General features: G+C 36.3%; 1 protein-coding gene across 1 annotated transcript in view; it reads right to left on the bottom strand.

Moving 5' to 3' along the window:
• Positions 1-5,186: 5,186 nt before the first annotated feature.
• The window catches only part of LOC121419513, a 331,043-nt gene continuing 312,000 nt past the window's right edge, over positions 5,187-24,229 (bottom strand). The window contains exons 187-196 of the mRNA XM_041613966.1: positions 13,893-14,081; positions 12,609-12,729; positions 12,161-12,297; positions 11,127-11,178; positions 10,287-10,408; positions 9,503-9,677; positions 8,764-8,911; positions 7,732-7,900; positions 6,926-7,106; positions 5,187-5,688 (exon numbers count right to left, since the gene is read on the bottom strand). Of these exons, the coding sequence (XP_041469900.1) occupies positions 5,495-5,688; positions 6,926-7,106; positions 7,732-7,900; positions 8,764-8,911; positions 9,503-9,677; positions 10,287-10,408; positions 11,127-11,178; positions 12,161-12,297; positions 12,609-12,729; positions 13,893-14,081 (1,488 nt within the window). The 3' untranslated portion in view covers positions 5,187-5,494. The remainder of the gene's footprint in view (positions 5,689-6,925; positions 7,107-7,731; positions 7,901-8,763; positions 8,912-9,502; positions 9,678-10,286; positions 10,409-11,126; positions 11,179-12,160; positions 12,298-12,608; positions 12,730-13,892; positions 14,082-24,229) is intronic.

The following is a 24,229-nucleotide window of genomic DNA, read 5'->3' as shown; positions in this document are numbered from 1 at the left end:
CCTCTCCGTCCACACTGCAATAGCATCAGCAGCCTGTTTTTTTTCTTAACTGATCAGAAATATTCAAGGTCGGGAAAGAAAATCATAGTTAATCACTGTTTGATTATGCAAAGTAACTTTTAATTTTATCCACCATAATTGTTAAACCACAAATAAAATTATTTCCTTTTATCAGTAATATTAACTTTAAGTATTTTATTAATAGTGATAGGCGAAAAGTTCTTGTTCTGATTTTTTTTTTCATTCTTCATAATTGTTTTAAAAGGATGCTCATGCCACTTGTATTTTCCTCAAATACAAATTGATAATACTCTTTGATTCATGAAGTATCTCCAAATTTATTATAAATCATTTTCTTACTATTTTCCTTGCCAACATCTGTTTTTTCTACTCTTTCTTTTCTCTCCATCTGCTTCTCTTTTTCTATTTTTCCTTTTCTCCCCAGTTATCCTCCCCCACCCTCTCTCTCTCACACACACACACATCTCGTTCTTTACGCCCTTCTCAGCTTCTCAGAGTCTCTCTCCCTGTTTCTGTTTTTTTTTTTTTTTTTGGTTGAAGTAACTCCTGGAGGAACTTGGCAAAGCAGCTTTCCGCTGAAAAACGTCAAGCTGTTAAATGTAAAACAAATTACACAGGAAAGCTTTCAGGTCTAAATTAATCAGTCATTATAGTGGCTGACCTTATAGACGACAGAAATTACTCTCGGGCCTTTTTGGTTAAAGTGGAGATAATGGTTGAGTAAGGATTCAAACTCACACTTACAGTCATGAGTATAATGCTCTAACCATCAGACCACACGACCCCTCTCCTTCTCTTACTGGTAACTTTCTCACTCACAATACCTTTCTTGATCCCTTTCTCTCTTGTACATCTCTCTATATCCCTCTCTCTCTCTCCCAACCCCTCTATGCACCTATTTCTCTCTAATTCTGCTACTCCCCACCATCTTACTCTACTTCTCACTTCACCCACCCCTCTTTCATCTCTTTAACTTCAACCCTCAATCCCCACCCTTCAAGTCCTCTCCCCCCCTTCCTCCCTCTTCCTCTCATTTTACCAACACCTCTTTCACCTGTATTCTGAAGTCGGGTTTAACTTAAACTCACACTGTAAAAAATAAAGTGCTAATTTAGCACTTACAGTGCTTGTATAGTGACTGCACTACGAGTGTTGATTTTCTAGTTTAAATTTGAACTAGAAAATCAGCACAGTCCTTATACAAGGACTGTAAGTGCTAAATTAGCACTTCATTTTACAGTGCAGGTTTAAAGTTGTGGTTTAAGTATGGATAGCCAATTGTTACATAAATCACTTACAGTAGAGATATCATATTTCAGCTCATTCGGCTCTCAAATCATTCATAATTGTCTAGGAAGTATAAGTAGACGAATGTCTTCATCATTAATTAATCAGGAAAAAGCACAGTAAACATAAGAGACAAACGACTTAATAAAAAAATTGACACTTTTGACTTCCCATAATTTTAGCACAGAGTAAGACCATAGTCTAACTTGAACATGACCTCAGGATACGGGCCTTTCTCTTTTACTTGCCATCCCATCGCCTTTTTCTCTCTCTCCTCACTGCACCTCTCTTCTCACTCACCCATCTTTCATCTCTCTCTCTTTCCCGGCCTTCATCCCTTCCTCTTAAAGTTTCTCATTTTTCTATCTCTTGATCAATAATCAGTGGGCTCAATTTTTCCCCCATATCAAATGTTTGCCGAGTATTTGTTTCATAACTTTAATCAAGGTTTGCTGCTTTCATACTTTCCTAACCTTTTCTAACAAACCATTTTCTATTCAATCTCTATCTGCTCTGTTACCCTGCTCCATATTTCTCCCCTCTCTTGTTTACCCCTTATATCTCTTCCTCTCCCTTTCTCGGTCTACATTAAAAGGGATGGTCCGGGCTGAAAGTAAGTATAGCTTAATAAATAGAGTAGAATTCACAGAGCAGAATGCCGAAAATTTCATCAAATCAGATAACAAACAACAAAGTTATTGAACTGTAAAGTTAAGCAATATTTTGTGAAAACAGTCGTCTTGAATATTCATTAAGTGGGCTGATGTCACATCTCCACTTGTTCTTTTGCATTTTATTACATTAAATTAGGTTCATTCAAATTTATTGCTGCAACTTATTTCACTATAAGGGAGACATATTATTCACACAAGTATGAAATAATGAAAAAATTTGATTTTATGTAATAACATAAGAAAACGGAAAGTGGAGATGTGACATCATCAGCCCACCTAATGAATATTCATGACAACTGTTTTCACAAAATATTGCTAAACTTTAAACTTCAATAACTTTATTATTTGTTATCCGGTTTTGATGAAATTTTTGGCATTTTCCTTGGTGGATTCTATTCTATGTATTAAGATATAAACATTTTCAGCCCGGACCATCCCATCCCATTGGCAATGCGACAAAGAAGTAACATGTCACATGTGAACAACTTTCCCTGTGATGAGCTATACAATATATACAACACCCCCCCCCAAAAAAAAAAAAATGTTTCTTCTTGCTCTTTCTTATGGTGGAACAAACTCCTTTTTCAATAATGTATTCTTTGAAAATCTGTATTGCATGCCCTCCTATAGAAATAATACATGATCTATCGACAGAAGTGATAAAAAAGGCAGTTTAAGTGAAATTTATACAAAAGTAATGGGAAAGTTGTTAACATGTGACATCACACACCTTTGTCCCATTGCCAATGAGTGGATCTACATTGCAAAAATGATCTAAACTTCAAATGCTCATAACTTTCTTATTATTTATTTAATTTTTCTCAAACTTTTGATCTGCTTCTTTGATTTTCAGTTTTCACACAAGCTATCTCGTTTCAAAGGTTTCATTTTCCTTTAAGTCAATACATCTATTGCTGTTCCCCACTCTTTTACTTGCACTCTCTCTCCCTCCCTCTCTCTTTCTTTCTCTCTCCTTATTTTATGATGTACTTGCAGCTTCAGAATATTATCTCTTGAAATTACTACCTGAATACCAAATACCCACATGTATTTCCAGTAACTTTAGTACTAGTATTTCAAATAGGATATTAGACAGAATGCGTAATAAAAGTAGAAAATGGACAATACTACGCAACACTTACAAGGACAAATGAGACATACAAAACCTGATTCATACATAATATCATACATACTCAATATTATTTATTTCCTTTTAAAAAATCAATCATTTCAAAAGACAAGGCAAGAGTTGGTTGGATTTGAGAATATCAAAAGCATGACATAATACCGGATATGAAGTGTAGTATAAACATCATCAATCCATTACAAAAATCAGAAATCAATTACTCTTTTGTAAAAAAAATTCCCTTTTTTCAAATAAAAAGGAAAGATACCCTGCAGAGTTGTAAAATAATAAGGAAATAAAATAAGTTACCTTAAATATGCATTCCTTTGGATACATCAATATGAGGGTCGTAGCACCATAATAGCAGCATATATTTCCAATCGAAATGATTTCATAAATACCGTGAAGATACAGAGAGATAGCTTTACTTAACAGGCATTCCAATGTTTTTCTTCTCTCTTTTTCTAATATGCACCAAATTTGATTCTTGAAAGCATTCTAAACAAAAATTTCAGTAAAGAAATAAAGACATTAAGGGGTACATATAAAATATATACACTGTACAAGGCAATCAAACACAACTTTACATTAAGCTAAAAAGTTATATATTCTGCTCAACTTTAAGTTTGAATTTGCATTTTGGTAGCATTGATAATTAGTACCTCATAAAAGCTGACAGAAATAAATAATAATAATAATAATTGTGAATTCATATTGTGCAATTTATATATGGATATCCTAAAATGCACATTACAATAAAGGTTAAAAAAATTATTTAAAGAAATAATAGAAACATATCAGTAAGTCAAAACAAAATGGAAGCCAAATATCTCTTTGGAATAAAATACAATAGAAGTGTCTGATATATTGAAAACTCTCTTGAAAAAGTCAAGTTTTCAGAAAATAAAAAACAAATTTACAATTTGCTGGATTGAGTGTAGATACATAAAACAAATGTTTGTGCCTTGTTTGCTACCACTTTAAGAATCCAATTCAGTGCCTGTTAATTCGTGCATACACAAAACAATGTAGGATCTGGCAAACACCATATTAAAATTTGAACAGAATTCATCACACGTTGACAAAGGAACGCCCACACAAAGAATATTAAACATAATTCTCAATATTAGCAAATCTACTCATTCTCCTACTTAATGATGCATATACAAGCATTAAAAAATTACAGAAAATGATCATTAAACTTATAAAATACATGGATATATTTAAAACAGAGGTAGTGCTATCATTAAATTATATCAAACCTAATCACAAATAACAATTACCTAAATTAATAGAGCCAGCAGATCATATGTATAAAGATATAATTCCTTGGTTCAATAAAAGTTTATTTTCGAGGATGCACATATCACATTACATAAAATGAAATAAATATAACTTTTATTGTCATAAGATTGGTTTGGTTCATATAGTAAAATATTAAGTAAATTCATTCAATTTTCTTTTTTAAACAACATACAACAGTTTATTACTTGAATACTGAAATAAGAGTTGTTCTTATTTTTGGAAGACCACTCCAAGATTTTTCTCTGACTGATTTGCTTATTAACAACAAATGTTACAAGCTATCATAGCACTATCACTGTGCATGTTAAGTCACAAATTTTGAACATTGCATATACTACCAGGGTATTCATCCACCAATGAAAATTGAAATTCAGTAACATTGATTAGAGGCTGAGTTCAATTGCTGATTGATAATGTTCCATGATATATTTTTTTCAAATGAACACAAGCTACATTCTGTTTGGAAGCTGTATCTTAATTTCTATCCAACTGGGAGCTTTGAATATGATTAACAAACGATAAGCATGTACTGACATAGCACTGCACCTGTTTCATTGCATAATCCATTGATAGCTTTTTTGTTCTTTGATCGACGCCCCCAAGTTATGGCGGTAATGAATTACAGTGCTTTTGGGGCATTTCATGAACACAGTAGGCACTATCAAACTAAATTGTCAGTGCTGAGACAATATCAGTAAAATCCTTGCTTTTGATTGGCTGAAAGGCACTAGCCTCTAACTGTTACTATGGTAACTGTCAGAGGAAAACAATATTTCATCGCTTAATATTTTCATGAACTGGTCTTCAGGAGTCAAATTCATATACAAAATTATCCCCCTACCCCGACCAAATTAAACAGTTTGCATATCATGTATGTATCCTATAAGCACACATAATAATGTATCAAAGCTTATCAAAATATTAAAGTCTGAGTCTGTATAACATAAAGTTTTGTCCCTCTGCAGAAAAAATATATAAGTCCTTGAACTGGCGTAGAATTATTTAGAATGAATCCACATCGGATACCGGAGGGAGCTCAGTAAGTCTCCCCTCATACAGTCTGTTCATGTTCATATCCAAACTATAGAGGGCAGTCTTCAGGCATTATACATCTGAAATCATGTAGTACCATTCCTGCTGGACACTTACATCCCGGTATGCAATTTTCAAGTTGATTACATTCTAAAGAATCTTCTATCGTGTTGACTGTATCACAAGTTTGTACGCAGGGCGATGTGCACTCGTTGTACACGGCACCTTCTGGACACGAAATTGCTGGAAAAGAGAAGAAAAAGGAAACACATTTGAATTAATGGGTACCAATAGAAATTACAAAATATATAGCAATGCTCAAAGCAACATGTCCTGGCTACGCTTAGTTATACCGTTTATTCTTTACTAAAAAGAATCTACCCATAACTGCGTAATATATAGGCCTACGTGAAATACTCTTCAAAATGATAGGAACATTCAAAATAATAAACTTTCTAAAAATCAATAAAAGTACATTAGAAAAATATATAATCATCTCTGGCAAATGAGCCACTTTTCAGCAAGAATTACTTTTAGGTCTTGAAATAATAATAAAGAATATCCAAATTCTTTCATTGAATGTTTGATAGATTTCATGTTTTTATTTGGGGAAAACATGCAAATGCTTCAACTTTACTCACAAAATTTGATTTAAATCAATGTAATCCACTTATTTTCGGGTATTCCAATGTACAAATGCACACAAGATCAAAACGAGTACCATCTCTAGAATTACCATCAATATAATTCTTACCTAGAAACTGTGTTTTATTACATTTATGATATGTGCGTAGGTTTCAAAAGGAAAAGAAGAAGGGTGCATAAAAGACAGCTACTGAAAATCATATCAACAAGCAAGCTACAAATTAATGTCTTTTTACGCTTTTTAAAAATAATTAGTCACGTCACCAGTACCAACCACACAGAAACGTTGTTAGCACTAACAGAGCAGTAACAGTAGGTCTATTCACATCTTTTGGATTGTGATGTCAAACATTTATCCAATATCTTAATATTGCATTGTTGTGACATAAGGCATCCAGACTTTGAAACAGAGGGTCGTGGGTTCGAATCCCAGCCATGGCTTACTTTTCTTTGGCAAGAAATTTATCCACATTTTGCTGCACTTGACCCAGGTGAGGTGAATGGGTACCTGGTAGGATTTATTCATTGAACGTTTTAGCATCTATTAAAATGGCGGCTCAGCTACAGCCGGGATAATAATATGATACCAAGTATCAAAGCTCAGTTGAGTATATGCATATAGGAACTGCGCTATATAAATGGGCATATTATTATCATAATTATCATCAGTGCAACATTACGGTTTTCTTTTTACGCATTGTTAGCACTTAAAATGTTCCTGTGTGGCTGGTACAGTAATGTTCATTGCCAGAAATGTTTGTTTGATTGCCAAATCTCTTGGTTCTTGAAGATTATACAAAAGTCCTATGAAGAAATAAAATACCTATGGACCTACCACAATAGTTGTCTCTTTGCCAATCTATCATTATGCCTTTCTTTCTGGCTTCATGTGAAAACGCTGTTAATACATCGCAAAGGCATCTCTCGTGGGCGGGACAGGCACAGAGGTCGTACATACAGGCATCAAAGAAAGGAAGGGGTGGGACTACGGCGTGGGCAGCAGCGAATGGCTCTTCCTATAGATGGTACAAGAGACAAAAATACATATGGAGAAAAGGAATGATTACATAGAAACTACAGAACCACAAAAATATTATGAAAATACAGGGATAAATTCTTCCTACAGATAACTATAGGTGAAAAAATAAAGAAAATAGATTTTTGCCTTTGTACAACAGAACAATTAGTACAAAAATATTATAAAAATATAAAGCAAATGGTTGTTCTACACATGATATAAGTGAAAAAAATACAGAGAGAAAAGAGATTATTACATGACTACTTCAGAACATTCCTACGAAAATACTATATTAAGAGGCAATACTATTCAGAGAAAACGTCTTATTACCAATATACCATACAAGCCAAAATGTTTGTTAACAAAATTAAATTGGCTGATTATGAAAGTCCAAAATGAGAAAAAGATCCTATGTCATAAGTTGTATCATGTTTGAAGAGATGGAAATTATAGTAGGAAAACACTTAAAATTTATTTTATTCTAGAATAAATTGAATTTTAAAAAGAAAGTGAATGAAAATAATTATTGGATGCTTCGTTTTGGTTGGATTTTATCCAAAAGAAGGCAATAAATGTGGATTTGGCATTAAATAAGACATATCAATAATTGAGAGAATCTATACCTTGAGTATACTGCATCTGTCCCTTGCCATGAATTCCATATCAGCGTTGTCATTCCTTAGGCAAGGCGTCTGCTCGACACTCTCTTGACACGAGCATTCTGCATAATCACCAACTAAGAATGTGTTCCCAAATTCTGATGCCGTCCCACAAAGCGTACCATTCGAAGCTCTGTGAGACATTAAAAACAAAAGAAAAGTTTGTATTGTATTTATTTTCCATTCAAAAAAACATGCAAAGTACAAACAAAATACATCAGATATAATTACAAAAAAAAAATACATATGAATGGCTGGATTGCCCATTCAGAGTGGTAATTATTACCACTATTCTGCCAAGGGGTCCAGACTTCGGATTGTAATAAAATAGATAAAATTGAATTATAAACATCAATAACAAGCAGAAGAGAACATTGTTAAACAAAATATAAAGTAATGAAAACTCGAAAATAGACATAAAACAAAATCTAAAGTTAGGAGTTCACGCTAATTAATGACATACCTGTAGCTTGGGTAGTAGCAGGCATAGAATAGGGAGGTACAGTATCACAGGTGGCATGTGCCTATTTTTTTTAGGACTTTTGAATGGTTAAATAATCTATATGGTTAATGATAACCCTTCATTTTTTTCAAAACCACCTTTGTGAATTCCAGCCATTGGGTGTAAACCAAGTGGCAGTTTACCAGTGAAAGGGTTAATTCATTAAAAGTCATTAAAATTCATTAAAGGTCCCTACGTTCATCAAACTCTGGTTCCCTAGTTATTCCTAAATCCGTTAAGACATGGGGGGCTCGGGCTTTTTCGCATGCTGGCCCTGTTCTATGGAATGGTCTTCCCCTGACAATCCATGAAACGTTACCTTAAGACTCGTCTATTCAATGCCTCTTACTCTTAATTGTTCCTGGATCTATTACTATTATATTTGTACCTGTTCTCTTTCGTTCTTTCTTTCTTCTTTCACTGTGCCTTGGGCATTCTGCTGAGTGGATTTGGCGCATTACAAATCACATATATTATTATTAAAAGGGACTCACCTGAAATCGTCATCAGGGTTACCATTGTAATCACCACACAATCCACACAGCTGACCTTCCCAGATGCCATCGGCTACAACCTCAGCGAAATGGGCACCATCCCACGACAGTGATATACCAATGTTGGTATGAACTACTATCATAAGACCTAAATAGAAATAACATATTCCGTAAAACAATGAGGTGATGCCAATGTTATAAATAAAAAACAAACATCAAGAATAAAAGGATGAATTCAATTAATGGATGTTCAGAAAGCAATCGGTTTTGGGCTGAAAATAAAATGAACATCATCCCACAAAAGATGTTGGTGTGGATGACTGTCATAAGACCTTGATAAGAAATAGTAAACAGAGAGAATTGAGAGCATACTGAAAAACCTAAAACTAAAAGATATACAGGATTATTCAGAATAGATTTTCTGAAAACAACCAGAAAATGGCAACCAATGATGGAAGGACACAAATGTTGCTATGAGTCACTATCATTGTAATTATTGAATAGGGAAACCACAAAAGAATAAAAAGAATAAGAAAACAAAAACATATATTGAGAGAAGCCTTAAGTAACCCCAAAGAACATGACGAGTTGCAAACAGTAGCAAGAATGAAGTATATTATATAAATATATTTGTCCAATTATAGTAACATGTGTTGTACAATACCCAATTTCCTACTGGAAAAGGGATGTCCAGGAGTAAAGCTCATGTGAATTAAATCAATTTGACTATATATCTTACCTATTTTTTGTATACTGAATTCTGGTTCATTGAGGTAAGGCAGGGTGATTTCCTCTTTATTCAGTCTGACGGCAAAGTTTGGTAAGAGATCGATGGTCACGTTATGGACCTTGAAGGACACAAGCTCGGTCCAGGAGACAGCGTAGGTTTCCTTTCCGTTGTTCTGTACTATGATCTACAAGGGAAGAAAGAACATCCACATAAATTCATTTGGAAACAGGACTTCTTATTTGAATTTCAAGGGAAGTATCACTTTTTATTAATCACTAGATTATCTATCCAGTGATCAAATGATACATGATTTATGCCAGGATCCAGTCACACAAAGGCTTACCATGGGTGGCAAATATGAAAGACCAAATTTGATTGGTTCCTGGAACTAAAACCATCATTACTATTATCATTATTATTATTATTATTATTATCAGTATTCATCTTATTGCTAATATTATCATTAAATTGATGGAATAATTAATTCATCGGATGATAAAGTAAAAAAATATGATTTTGTCTCCAACGATACCCCAATGGAATATCACACGTAACTGCAATGTGAAGTATAGCTCAGACAAAATCAAAGGCACACCAGGCAGGATTCAAACCCAAAATCTCTGGATTACCAGACCAGCGTCATATCTAAAGTTATCTCTACTTACATGTATTATTACTTGAATCATCACCAGCATCATCTTCATCATAAATTGTTACCATTATCCTCATAAGCATACTATCAATAATACTATCATTATTATTTAGAAGAATCAAATAGATCATTTCCACAAACCTCAAACTGGTTAGTGGTGCAGTCTTTGCTGAGTGTGTAGGTACAGGTTCCTTGGAAGTCATGGAATCTCTTGTCAAACGTCCTGTAATGAGGATCTCCAAACACTATACAAGATCCCATCTCTGTAAATGATTTCACAAAGAAAAGGGTGAACATAAACAGAATGAATATCTTCATGGAATATTCAAACCTTATTAACAAAGTAGTGTGTGTTCTGTTGTTAGAAATTATTATCATGCTAAAAAAAGCTTACTAACTAATTACAGTGTCATATTTTTGTAATCGGATATTGCCAATTTATTTAATAAACTTTATTCATACATTAGGTATGACTAATTTGGCTTCAAAATACAATAACAACTTTTAATTATGAAATCATAACATAATGTAACTGGTTTCAATAGACATAGATGCTACAATCTATGCTACAATTTCCGACTACGAGACCAGAGAAACAAGTTTATTGAATGTAATATTATATCACCAATGGTCACAATTTAATGACTAAAAGATGGCAGAACATGAACACTTCTAAAAAATGTTCAATTTCCGGTGGGGTTCACTCACTTTGTCGCACCACTTTATGTGGCATATCTTGTATGAAGAATTATCCCAAAGGATACAAGGACAAAAATTTCCTGCAAACATTCAAATAATGTAAAATATGGAAAATCATCGATTTCATTCATGGAGAAATATTAGCCGAATGCAGGCCGAGAAATTGTGGCAAGAATATTCCATTTCCTACCAATACCTGTGTAGAAATCAATTAATCAATGAAGTACTATGAGCCCTTGATGCAATGAACTTGGTAAACAACAAGCTAATGAAATGACTTACTTGGCACACATTCTTCACAGCATCCATCGGGTGCCATCTGTATTTCCTCTCCCTGTTACAGAGAGGAAAGCAGAATGATACATAATAATATGAATATCCATACTCATAACTTGTGCCTCATATACCCTTTTTAGACAGGCTAAAATTTCCTTAACCCCGTACTATTGGTGGGGCTAAATGGCAATTTAGCCCCACCTATAGTACGGGGTTAAGCTTAGCCCACTTTCGTTTTACACAGCGTTTTTGCAAAGTGGGCTAACCCCACCTATAGTACGGGATTATTTGGCCCTGCAAAAAAGCAGGGTTATCCCACCAATTGCGGTGCTAAGAGCAATAGTACGGGGTTAAGATCGCATGTGTAAAACGAAAGTGGGCTAAGCTTAAATAGTACGGGGTTAAGGAAATTGCGAGTGAAGCACTTGTACTACGAATGATCGACAAAAACCACTAGTCCGGGGTTAGCGAGTTTCGTGTGTAAAAAGCAAGCATTCCTTATCCGGGTTAGCAATAACAATTTGGCATGTGTGAAAAGGAAAAAAAATAGTACGGGGTTAAGGATAGTACGGGGTTAGCGATAGTCCGGGGTTAAGAAAAATAGTGTAAAAAGGGCAAGAGTGGTTATACTAGATCAATGGCATATCATAAATGTTGTATTATCGTTACCATTATTACTAGAGCAATTCTATGAAATAATCAACATTTGTGTATGTCCGTCCCCATTCATTCCCTTCTTCTTTCACATCACAAACTGCCAATAATTATTTGAGAGCATTATAAATGTACCTTTTCATATAAAAAATATAACACTGAAAATCATTTCATGGAGATCTTGTAAATAGCAGGTAACCTGTGCATATTTCATAGCATTGTCAATATACTTTTTCCTACATGTAATTCTGGGATGGCTCTTTGATAATGCAGGACAAGGCTAGCAAAATGCAAATCCCTTATACTCAATATCTCAAAACTTAATAACTTGTTTTTTTTAAAAAAAGAATTAACAAAATATACAACATGACAATGTTTCTCCTTACCCCAAGGCAGTTCAGAACTGGGCATTCACGTCTTGAACAGCGGGGATTTCCACCCTCGCAGATACACTCCTGACATCCTATCATAAAACTCCCCCCTGCTGGAATGGTCTCACCCTGGAATGTACACGGGAGGTTGTCTATGGTCATAGAAGAGATGAAGAGAAGAGACAATTATAATAAATACATCTGACAATTATGAGAAAAAAAGCATGAAAAAACATAGGGAAAACAGATAAGATAGGGGAAACACCAAATGAAAAAAAAGATGAACTTGGAATATTTTAAAATACTATGATGAAGTTATGAAGTAAGAAGAAATAATTAGTAACAATTGTATTGGGATATACAACAACAAAGAAATAATGACAACATTAAATAAACGAAAATCATGCAGGTCAAAGACCGTGAACGGACAGACTATTACAGATGGAAGGCTTGGAGAACTTACTTAACTGAAGAGCACCAGCACAGTGTTTACAGCAGTCGCCTTCTTCCTTGACCTGATCTTCAGGAGGACAGTCAAGGCTCGGACAGGACAAGGACACAGAACGACACGTAACAGCCCCATCCTAAGATAGATAGAGAGGGAGAGAATTAAAGAAGAGGGGTTGAGTCTCCCTCACAAAATGGAGGCACTTTCACAAAATGTTAAGTATGGCTAATATTCATGCTGGAGCCCAAAATGCCCATATTTCATGAATACTACCACTAATGAGTACACAATAATTAAAGAAGAGGGGTTGAGTCTCCTTCACAAAATGGAGGTACTATACAAAGTGTTAAGTATGACTAATATTCATGCTGGAGCCCAAAATGGCCATATTTCATGAATAGTACAACTGATAGGTACACAGTAACATAAAGGAAGAGCGGTTGAATCTCCGCCACAAAATGGAGGCACTTTGCAAAGTGTTAAGTATGACTAATATTCATGCTGGAGCCCCAAAAGGCCCATATTTCATGAATAGTACCACTGCCCCTACAGAAATTTTCAAGCTTGCGGGAAGCGTGCGACTAGCTTGCGCAAGCTTGCGGCATGCTAGTAACTAGCATGCGGCTAGCTTAATAAGCGTGTAATATGCGTGCAGAGTAATAGTTAAGCGATCCTTTAGCGAGCAGGGACTGTTCGCTAGCATGCACTCGCTTATTAAGCGAGCGCCCTGCTAGTCGCATGCTAGTTACTAGCAAGCGGCACGCTTAAATTTCTGTAGGGGTGATAGGTACACAGTAACATTAAGGTAGAGGAGTTCAGTCTCCTTCACACTGTGAAGGCACTTTCACAAACGCAGATCCATGCAAGAGTCATCTTATCAGGTCATATATTTTATGCGCAATGCCATTGATGAGTACTCCATAGATTGCATCCCTTGAGAATGATCTGACCAATACAGAGTAAGAATAGAGGAAGACAGGTTAGTCTCGTGAACGGAATAGTGGCCAGTTTAGATTAATGGTTTATAACTCTAACTTATATTCATGTGGTAAATGGAAAAGCTGCATAAGTATATTACCCAGTAGATTGCAGCCATGTTTTGATCAAAATGGGACGCATTTATACTGAAAGTTTTGAAATTAAAAGGTTTATGAAAAAGTGTTTTTCAGGAATTCTGTGTTCTTCTAGACTTCTGAAAAATACAGGAATCTTTGGACAAACTACTTTTAGCAATATCTGACACATTAACCTAGCAAAATATTTAAAAAATGCAAGAACTGTCAACTTTATGGTACTCACTGTACAGGTACAGTTAGTGCAGCTATCACCCATTGGGATGAAGATCTCGTTATTGAGGACCAGCCTTCCGTCAAACACACAGGCATCTAGTTTGCATTCTGGACAGCAGGATCCAGGAGCCCGTACCTGCCTGATCTGAGGGCAGCCGATGTCTACACACTCTGGAGCTTCGCAAAGTAACTCACCAGCCTGTAGTTGGAAAGGGTAAAATTTAGTTAGTCTGCAGATTTAGGCGGCTTGTCAAAGGTGTGCGTGCGTCTTTACCTTTATATTCCACGGCGATCCCGCTCAACGTTCCATTGTCCATTTTTCTTTCCTACGGGTCAGTGCTCTTGCCATTCAAGACGCCACCGTTCCCTTTTGCAGCGAAAACGGAAGCGTGCGCTTTGATCTTGTCTTTTGACACCACCCGGTTGTCTCTCCGATAAGATGTTTCTGCATGAGCGCCCTCTATGTCCACGATATCGGCATTTTAGGCAAACTATTAAACGCCCGATCTCTAGTCACTGATCTGAATATTGTTGTGTCCTTGTATCGGTGTGCGTAGTCCAGTGGGGTATATATTTTCAAAAGTTACGCTTTCACATTTTTGGGGGAGAATTTTTCGTTTCGGGTTTCAGTATATGACAAATTTCAGTTAGATTTAGATTTCATTTCTTTAATAGAACAATTAAGCTTTAGCCCTTAATAGCACGAGCATGTTGTTTTATTTTGAAGAACATACCGTTAACATATTGAATTTCTGAAAGTAAGTGTTCAGGCGAGGGTAAGATTTTTTTTCATCACACTGAGCCCACACAGTCAGCATTGTCGGGTGAAGAGGAAAAATATGGAATTGTCCTTAACATCTTTGTAAACGAAATGCAAAAACCCACGCAAAATATAAATCATACCTTGGTCCAAAAATGATGGCATTTAAAGATATACATTGAAACGCTACCGTGACAAAAAATAACAATAAATACATAAAATGCAACCGTTTTTTTTTCTGGAAAAAAGGTTGAAAACTAAGGGCAGCGTTGAAATTCAAATTTGAGCTTAACATATGCCTATGTTTAATTTAGCCCTCTTATATATATGTTCACTAGCGTACCTACAGGGGGCAGACTCCCCCCCCCCCTCCCCCTGACGAGTCACAACCCATGCAACGGACCTATCCCTGCCCCCCCCCCCCCCCCCCGACGAGAAGTTGAAGACCTTTTTTTTTGCTTGTCAATTTGTTTTAGCTGTGAAATGTCCTTTATATCCTGTTGAGGACTCTTTTAAGGCGATTTTGCCCCCCCCCCATTGTGGAAAATCCGAGGTACGCCACTGCATTTGTTTAAACATTGGAATTCTAGAAACTTATATATTCGCACATAATACAGATGCCGTGCAAAACAAACGAATAAAATATCATTAATTTGAACTTTAAAAAATAAATTGGATGCTTAAGCTGTCATATCGGTAATTGTAGCTTAAATGCACAATTCTTGAATTTCATTACCCGAAATTCAGAACAAAAAGTACTTTCGTTACTTTTTAAGACCATTACAAAAATCTTTACCTTCGAACGAAATCAAAAGCACTTAAAAATAAATATTGAAATTATCAAAGTTGAGGTAGTCTTGACCATGAATAGAGTTGAGTGTTTATAAAGGAATTAAGCGTCTTCTATTAATCCCATTCTAAACTTTGAATGACCGATGAAAAATATCGCGTGAATAAAAATGAAACTTAACACATTGAAGTGACTCCGACATGACACTGGACAGGAAAATCTATACTATATCTTTTTACCTGTGATCCGTCTTTATTCTCTTATATAAATTTCCCCTGTGATCTAGAGTGGTCTGTGACCTAGTGTTCTTGATTACCATCCAGGAGCCACAGAACCGAAGGGGATCTGGGGCTGAGGCCTCCACAAGTACCATAATTTTATGCATGGTGACCCCACCCCTTCAAACCAGTCCGCTCGGGGGGAGGGGACTTAATTATTTCTTTCAATTTTCCTGTTCTACATACAATATTCAATTTTGTCAACTTAATACTGATGGTTCCTTTTTTTTATCCAACTTCATTTCTTCCTTTGAATTTTTCTAAAACTTTTCTATACCTATTTGTTTTTTTAACCTTCACGTTTGACTTGAACAATACGTGTATATTGCCGTTGATTTCTTCTTCCTATCAAATATCTGAATTAATCTGCAATGAGTGTCTGTCAAATTATTGCAAATTAGATTCCCAGTGTCTAAGGTAAACATAATTTACCGACGTAACACGAAAGCCTCTTTGGCCTAGTTTCCCTTCCAACTTTGTACCTCACCTCTTAATTGTGTAGCTGCATTCTGTATAGCTTGCAGGGGCGGATCCAGCTTTCGCCAATAGGGGGGGCCGAAAAATATTTTGATCAACATTTTTCTCGATTGGCCGCTACAATCTGGCTTTTTTTGTAGGTTTTTCACGGGGTAGTCCTAACTAAAGACTGAAGTTTTAAGTATATGTTAGTTTATATTGCTATAAACAATATTAGGTATCTCATGTGGTCTTAATATATAATGCGAGCGCGAAGCGCGAGCTAAAAATCTTTGATATTTTATGTCATTAGAACTGAAGATTCAGAGCAGTCTTTATAATCATGAACAAAGATAAGTATCCAACTAAACAATGCGAGCGCGAAGCGCGAGCCGAAATTTTATCATATAGTAACGTGAAAAGTGACTCAATTAGGACTGTCTTTAGTGATAATTGAAGAGGATACAAGTATCACCAAACAAATAATGAGAGTGCGAAGCGCGAGCTCAAAATTTCTGATATTCCGACCTGAAAAAAAAATGAACAGTCTAAGCGCGTTTTTATTTAAATAAACAAGCTGTGCGTCTCAAACAATTAAATGCGAACGCGAAGCATGAGCTTAATTTTTTGATATCCTGACATGATAAAGGAGCATTTTGACAAATTTTGGTAAGAATTTCCAAAGAGCATAGGTATGTCACAAATTAAACAATGCGAGCGCGCAGCGCGAGCCGAACATTTTGATACACATTAACCAGTGTAGTAAAATAACGAGAAATCGTCATTACGGTGTAGCGTTAATTTCGGTGAAAGTTACGTAATCTTCGCACACCGAATTCGCATAGCGGCAGCATGGTCGAGTGATTTTTGTAGCCTGTTATTAGTCGTTTCGCGCGTATTTGACACACAAGCTTGCACCGTGCAATGATGCACACAGCAACCACGCTCTTGACCGAAGAGACGACCCAACATGCCCAATGAACTTACACACAAACTAAGGCCTATACCTCGGCTATCTTTCCTTGTATGCACACGTTAATGCACACACCAAACCCCATCTCCCTGGTATACACATGATACATGTAATGATAAGCATGATAAGAGAGGATTGAGATGAATGAGGTAAATTGTTCTCTGACCATCGACGTGATCATTGTGAATGTAGGCCTACAAACATGCACGCTAACTGACCACGGGACCATACAGCCAGTACCAAATTATTCACCGTTTCCCCCTTTTCTGCACTTAACAGTCATAAGCCAAAGGAAAAATAAGGGATATTAATGATTCATGCGATATTGGACAAGTCATGTAAGTTTTATAATTTCATCATGTTCATCTGTTTTCTAATTGACGATCCTGATCCTTCACTGTGTCGGTGAATTGCATCAAGGACTAATCATTTCTAGATAGTTTTTACTGGTTTTTATTGTACATGTCAATCTTATGTTCCCCGTTGCTATCACCTATGAATATTAATACTATAACGAACCTTCAAGTACGACGTTGTGTGCATATTGATCAGTACACTACGTGTAGAATGAAAGTTTACATATCGGATACAAAAGTTTACGTGAATGACGGCTGTCATAAACGCCTATCAGTCGTTTTATTCAGCTCGGCAAAACTGATGTACAGGTTCTTTTGGTAATTTATAACAAAATGCCACGGTAAAAAAAAAATCGGCGCGGATAGATCGAATGCTAATAAAGTTGAAAAACAAAGTATCGTACTTTGCAGAAATCCTTTTGTTTTGGGACAAATCGCCGGGAAGGGAAAGAAGGGGGAAGAGCTCGTGGAATCGTTCGCTCTCGCTCGTTTCTCATAGGTTTTGCGTGCAAATCTCCGTGAACCGCTGGCAATGTGCAGCGCTCTCGCTGTTATCGATTCACTGTGGTGACCTCATTTTATTACATGTTTGCGTAATGACGATTTCGCGTGATTTTACTACACTGTTAACAATTTGTGTAAATCAAACAAAATAATGAATGCTTGATGTGCTAGAGAATAGTGTGCAAATTGATATCAGAACTGGATATATTGTATATATACTGGTCATATATTAGTGTCATTTAACCCTCTTGAATGGGATTCATTACACAGGCAATGCGAGCGCGAAGCTCGAGCGAAATTTTTTTATATAAAGTCTATTTTCCAATTCTTCCCCTCACTTTTTTTTTGTTTCCTTTCGGGGTCGGGCCGGTCGTTACGAGGCTGTAAATTACACATCATGGGTAAAATACCTCTTTCCTACTTTTCTTTCTGTTTTTCGTAGTTTCTATCAAGGTAAAGAGTAAACTTTTTTCTGCAGGTTGTCAAAAAATAGGGGGGGCCGGGGCCGGCTCGGCCCCCTCCTGGATCCGCGCCTGGCTTGCATATTCAAATGCGCACCAAAAATAAATTAACGTACAGGAAATGGTAATACCTCGGTCATATTTGCTTTACGGCGGCCATACAGCGAGTCGAAAACAGCCGTTTTATTCATTTTATTCAAATTTCCTATATTTAGCTGGTACAAAAACTGTTAAAATGACTGTTTTCGACTTGCCTTAGAACAAATGTGACCGAAGTATTTAGCATACTAGATCAACAAGGATGGAGTGCATGCTGGTGCGGATCCTGCCGGAGTAACACAATACAATCCAATAAGCGCCGTATTTATTTTGAACAATAGTTGGGCTCTCAAAAGTATTGTGGTCTATTTTGTGACCTCTACTAAAAGAAGTAGTGGGTCTATACGGGGGTCTATATTCTGCACATGGAGGGTACAGTTATGTAGTGAATCCAGGGGGGGGGGGGGATCCGGCCCGTATGCCGGCCCCCCTTTGAGAGCCATTATCAATTTTGTTAATGTAAATATGCCATTTTACACAAGTGTGCCCCCTTTGAAACTCACAACATGTATTTTAATGAGAATATGTCGTTCATACACAAATGAGGACCTTCACTTTAGCCTAGTAAACACCCCTTTTCAAAATATATTTGGTTATTAAAATCCCGGGGGCCACTTCCATTCACGAGTGGATACCATGCGCGACCATGGGGTCTCGAAAAGCACCCTAAACACGTAATTTCCATTTTCTGAAAATGCACCCCTTAACAAGTATTGGCGTTTGAAACCCTACACTTTACAAGTATTGGAAACAAAACGATACTCTTGGCAAATGTTCCCTGAAATGAACCCCTAAACAAGTAAAGGAATGTTTTATTGTTACGGGTCCTTCGGTCGTCGGCTTCACCTTATTCGGTTTAGAACGACCCCACCTTCGATCTACACCTCGCGCAAATCGGACCCTAAACACGAAGTGTTGGGGCAAAAAAGACATCCTTTATAAAACATTCTATCTTTGTTTTATCATCCCCGCAAATTCGACCCTAAACACGTAATTTTCCTTGCGAAATAGATACCCTTTTTTCATTATTTTTGTGTTTTTGACACCCTTATCACGTTACGTACGTAAAGTACCCTATCGTGAAAAAGACATCCTTTTTACGTGTTTTTTTTGGTCGCGCATGGTATCCACTCGTCAATGTAAGTGCCCCCCCCCCCCCCGGGATTAAAATGCACAGAGAGATGGTAGGCAATAAATATAACTCGAATGTTTACATTAAGAGTAGACCTATCATGCCTATAAAGAGGGAATTTACATGCTTAATTAAAAATGTGTTGATAAAATATCATTCGAACGTTATGTTATAATCTGCTTCGCCAAGCAGGTTTTATGTAATATTGCTCTTTATAAAGGCAAGCATTAAACTACATTAAATGTCGAAATGTTGAGAAATATATTGGAAACCATATCAAAATGCACATTACGAAAAGAAACAAAATCAAGGTTCTAGTATGGGGACAAAACGAGAACAAGAGAACTACCCTTTTGATGCTAATTGTAATTCCCCGAAAGCCGGACGTTGAAAATGACATGGGCCAGTGCATTGCAAGCTGTATTTAACGGCTTACCCCATTGTCAAGGTAGATTTAAATTACCCCATTCTTGATTGCGGAGATTACCCTATATTCTTGAACATATAGAGGTGGTCTGAGTGGTGGCGGATTTCAATAGAAAGATGACCTCTTGATTGGTATATAGGGGTATGTCAAGGGGAGATTATCACTTTGTCAGCGCTGGTGACTGTCTGGTTACTTTGATGTTCCCCGATGTGCCTTCTATTCGAAAACCGTGTTTGCAACTAATCCCAATTATGAGACTATTTGGCATCAAAATGAAAGCCTAACTGCACCTTTTTCATAGACTTCGTTTGAAAATAAAATACTTACGTTTAAGGTAAAATTGGAATATAAGAAGGCGCTTTATAATATGTAAACCAAATATTGTCACTTTTAAGCTTTATTCTTTAAATCAAATGTAAAAATAAATGTAAAATAATCTCACAAGCCTAATCTAAGTAGTGCGAGCGCGAAGCGCCCGCTTTTTTTTTATTTTTTATTTCATGTATTTTGTCCTAAAATAGCATTCTGGCAATGCTTCTGATCCTAAACGAGATGAATGAACTTAGTACGCATTGATCGTTCTGATAAAAAAGGAATCTGTTAACGGCTGCTCGTAATTATCCGTAAATTAAAACGTTACATATTTCAACAATTAGATAATGCGAGCGCGAAGCGTGAACTGAAAATATTTACTTTTCTACCTGAAGAATGGAAGTTCTAAGCAATTTTTGTATCATTTTTGTATCATCATCATCATTCATTCATTATCTGTTTCCAATCGTTCTCCAGTATCAATTTTATAGTTTATATCATTAAAAAATATGAAAGATAATAGTAATGATTATGGTGATGTTGGTAATCATGAACATTATATCCGTTCTGTGAGATAATTATGCGATTTTACGCGCTAATCGCTCCTCGATGATGGTGAAAGAAATCTTTTAGATAGGACAACAGAAGTCAGGATGGTAGTTACTGCATACACGTACTTTAATACACTACATTATTACAAAAGATTCCCCATCGGGCGGGCCAACGGTCTTTTGAAGTAGGTTTATCTATTGAAATTACGACAATAATCACGACAGCGGATATGGGGAATTAAAGACTGTGAGCGTCTAGCTCTCTCATTGTTTTCTGTGGCGAACCCGCTGAGCATGCTATTGTCAATGATTCTCTACTATACGGGTGAGTGATCTTGCTCTTTCATGATCATAGGCCTGGGCAATGACTAAGAACAGTTCGATGAGTATCAATGCCAAGTAATCCTGAAAGGTCAATAATGTTCAATTCTCTTGATGGAGAAGTTTTTATCATGGCCCTATTTGCTTTGGCTTTTAGGCCAGTAAGTGTACTAACTAATATTAGTTATAAATAAATAATCACGTTCCGTCTATTTTAGAGTAATGATCTAATGCTAATATATCACTTACGGCCCCATAGGCACCCGTGAAGTACAGAATTTTGAAGCTTAAATTATTGAACATAATGGCATCCTAGTATTGTAATGATGTAATCACTGCAATATAGATAAAAACATTAATTTAATTCTACTCACATTGATTTTACTTTAGAACAAACTCACCCCCCCCCCTCTTCTATTTCTTCTGTTTCTCCGTCGTTATTCTTCTTTTCCACCTTATTATTCTTCTTGTTCTCATCCTTCGCCCCCTTCTTCATCTACTCTTCTTACTCCTCCTTTTCTTTATCTTTTTTTTTCTTCTTCATATCCTTAGTCGTCTTTCATTATTCTTTTTTCTCCACCTCATTCTTTTCTGCTGCTTCTTTCTTTTCCCTCCTCCCCTTTTCTACGTCTCCTCTCTTCTTGTTCTTCTGCCCACCTGCTCTTCTTATACGTCTCCTACTGCTTTTTCTTCGTTCTTCTTCTTTTTCTTCTTGCATCTCCTTTTTTTTCTCTATCTTTGTTTTTCCTCTCCGTATCCTTCCTCATCTCTCATTATTATTATCATCCCTTTTTACTGCTCCCCCATTCTACATGTACGTCTGCTTCTCCTTGGTAATTCTCAGTCTTCTCCTTCTCCCACCCCATCGATTCATGAAGATGAAATTATAATGAAATAATAGAAATGTTAACGAAGATAATACTTATAATAGAGAAATGAAGATGATTGCGATAGTAAGAGCGGTGATGACGATATCGATAACTATGGGAGGTTATAGACCATGAACAGCACAAGATATCAGGAGCAATTTTAAATATGATTACATGACGATTTCGATACGAAATATTTATCATAAATCTAGATCTAGTACATTAATGTGCACTTCAGGGGCGGATCCAGCTTTCGACAATAGGGGGGCCGATAAATATTTTCAGCAAAATTTTTCTCGATTGGCCGCCATAATTCTATTTTTTGTTGGTTTTTCAGGGGGTACTCCTAACTGAAGACTGAAGTTTTAAGTAAATGTTAGTTTTTATTGTTATAAACAAGATAAGGTATCACATGTGGTCATAATATAAAATGCGAGCGCGAAGCGCGTGCAAAAAATTCGAAGATTCTGAGCAGTTTTTATAATAATGAACAAAGATAAGTATCCAACTAAACAATGCGAGCGCGAAGCGCGAGCCGAAACGTGAAAATTAAGGGACTCAATTAGGACTGTTTTTAGTGATTAGTGAAGAGGATACAAGTATCACCAATTAAATAATGAGTGATATTCCGACCTGAAAACTGGACGGTCTAAGTGCGTTTTTATTCAAAATTAAAGAACAAGCTTGTTTGCATGTCTCAAACAATTAAATGCAAGCGCGAAGCACGAGCTTAATTTTTTGATAAACTGACATGATACAGGAGCATTTTGACAAATTTTGGAAAGAATTTCCAAAGAGGATAGGTTACTCACAAATAAAACAATGCGAGCGCGCAGCGCGAGCTGAAAATTTTGATATAACAATTTGTGTAAATCAAACAAAAAGATGAAAGCTTGATGCGTGAGCTAAAATATTGTGTGCAAATTGATTTCAGAACTGGATATATAAAGTGCCATTTAATCCTCTTGAATGGGATTCATTACACAGTTAATGCGAGCGCGATGCGCGAGCGAAATTTTTTATATAAAGTCTGTTTTCCAATTCTTCCCCTCATCTTTTTCTTGTTTCCTTTCGGGGTCGGGCCGGCCGTTACGAGGCTGTAAATTACACATCATGGGTATAATAGCCCTTTCTTACTTTTCTTCCTGCTTTTCGTAGTTTCTATCAAGAAACACTTTTTTCTGCAGGTTGTCAAAAAATAGGGGGGCCGGGGCTCGGCCCCCTCCTGGATCCGCGCCTGCACTTATCTTTGTAGAATAATGAAATCGCCGCTCAATATCGATAATTCTGATGATCGCTAAAACATGTGAGGGTGCCGTGGCCGAGTGGTCTAAGGCGCCTGGCTATACATGGAAAGTCTGGGGTTCGATCCCCGGCTTCGACACCTGTGCTCTTTTATCCTGCATTCAAATAAATGGAAATGCTTCACGCATTATTTGTAACTAGGTGTGTACTTGTTTTTTTTTTTTAAAAAGCATACGTTACAGTGTGTTATAATATTGCCTCAAAAATATCTGACATTTGATGGAATTCTGTGCTTATATCGCTCATTTCTCAGCACTTTTACGATTTTCTTTCACAGGGCTATTTGGCAAATATTTTTCATTTATACAAACAAACACTTCGTTGGTAAAATTCATTGCATTCTGATCGAACTAATTTTCTGATCGTTACCACAATTGGTATTTATCTTTAATTCCGAACATTACGTTTAATACGTTAAACCAATTAAATGAAGTTATACTTTAGTCTGTTATATGTTTTTATGTTGTACACTTATGCCCCGAGAGGGGATCGATAGTGTGAATAAAATGTAAATCTAAATCAGGGGTGGATCCAGCCTCCGCCAATAGGGGGAGGGTGATTTCATTTTTCACCCATATTTTCCCCGATCGGCCGCCCAAGGTTGATATTTGTTTATTTCTTTGAATTGGTTGTCCCAGTAGCGTAATGATTATTAAAGTTATTTTCTAAGTCTTCGCCTCATCTTATTCACTCGCCTTCCTCCTCTTATGTTTCCCCTTCTTTTTCTCCTCTGTTTTTCTTTCTTTCCCCCTT

This window comes from Lytechinus variegatus, chromosome 8 (assembly GCF_018143015.1).
Source record: "Lytechinus variegatus isolate NC3 chromosome 8, Lvar_3.0, whole genome shotgun sequence".
NCBI classification, from domain to species: Eukaryota; Metazoa; Echinodermata; class Echinoidea; order Temnopleuroida; family Toxopneustidae; genus Lytechinus; species Lytechinus variegatus.
This window is presented reverse-complemented; position numbering and strand designations above follow the sequence as displayed.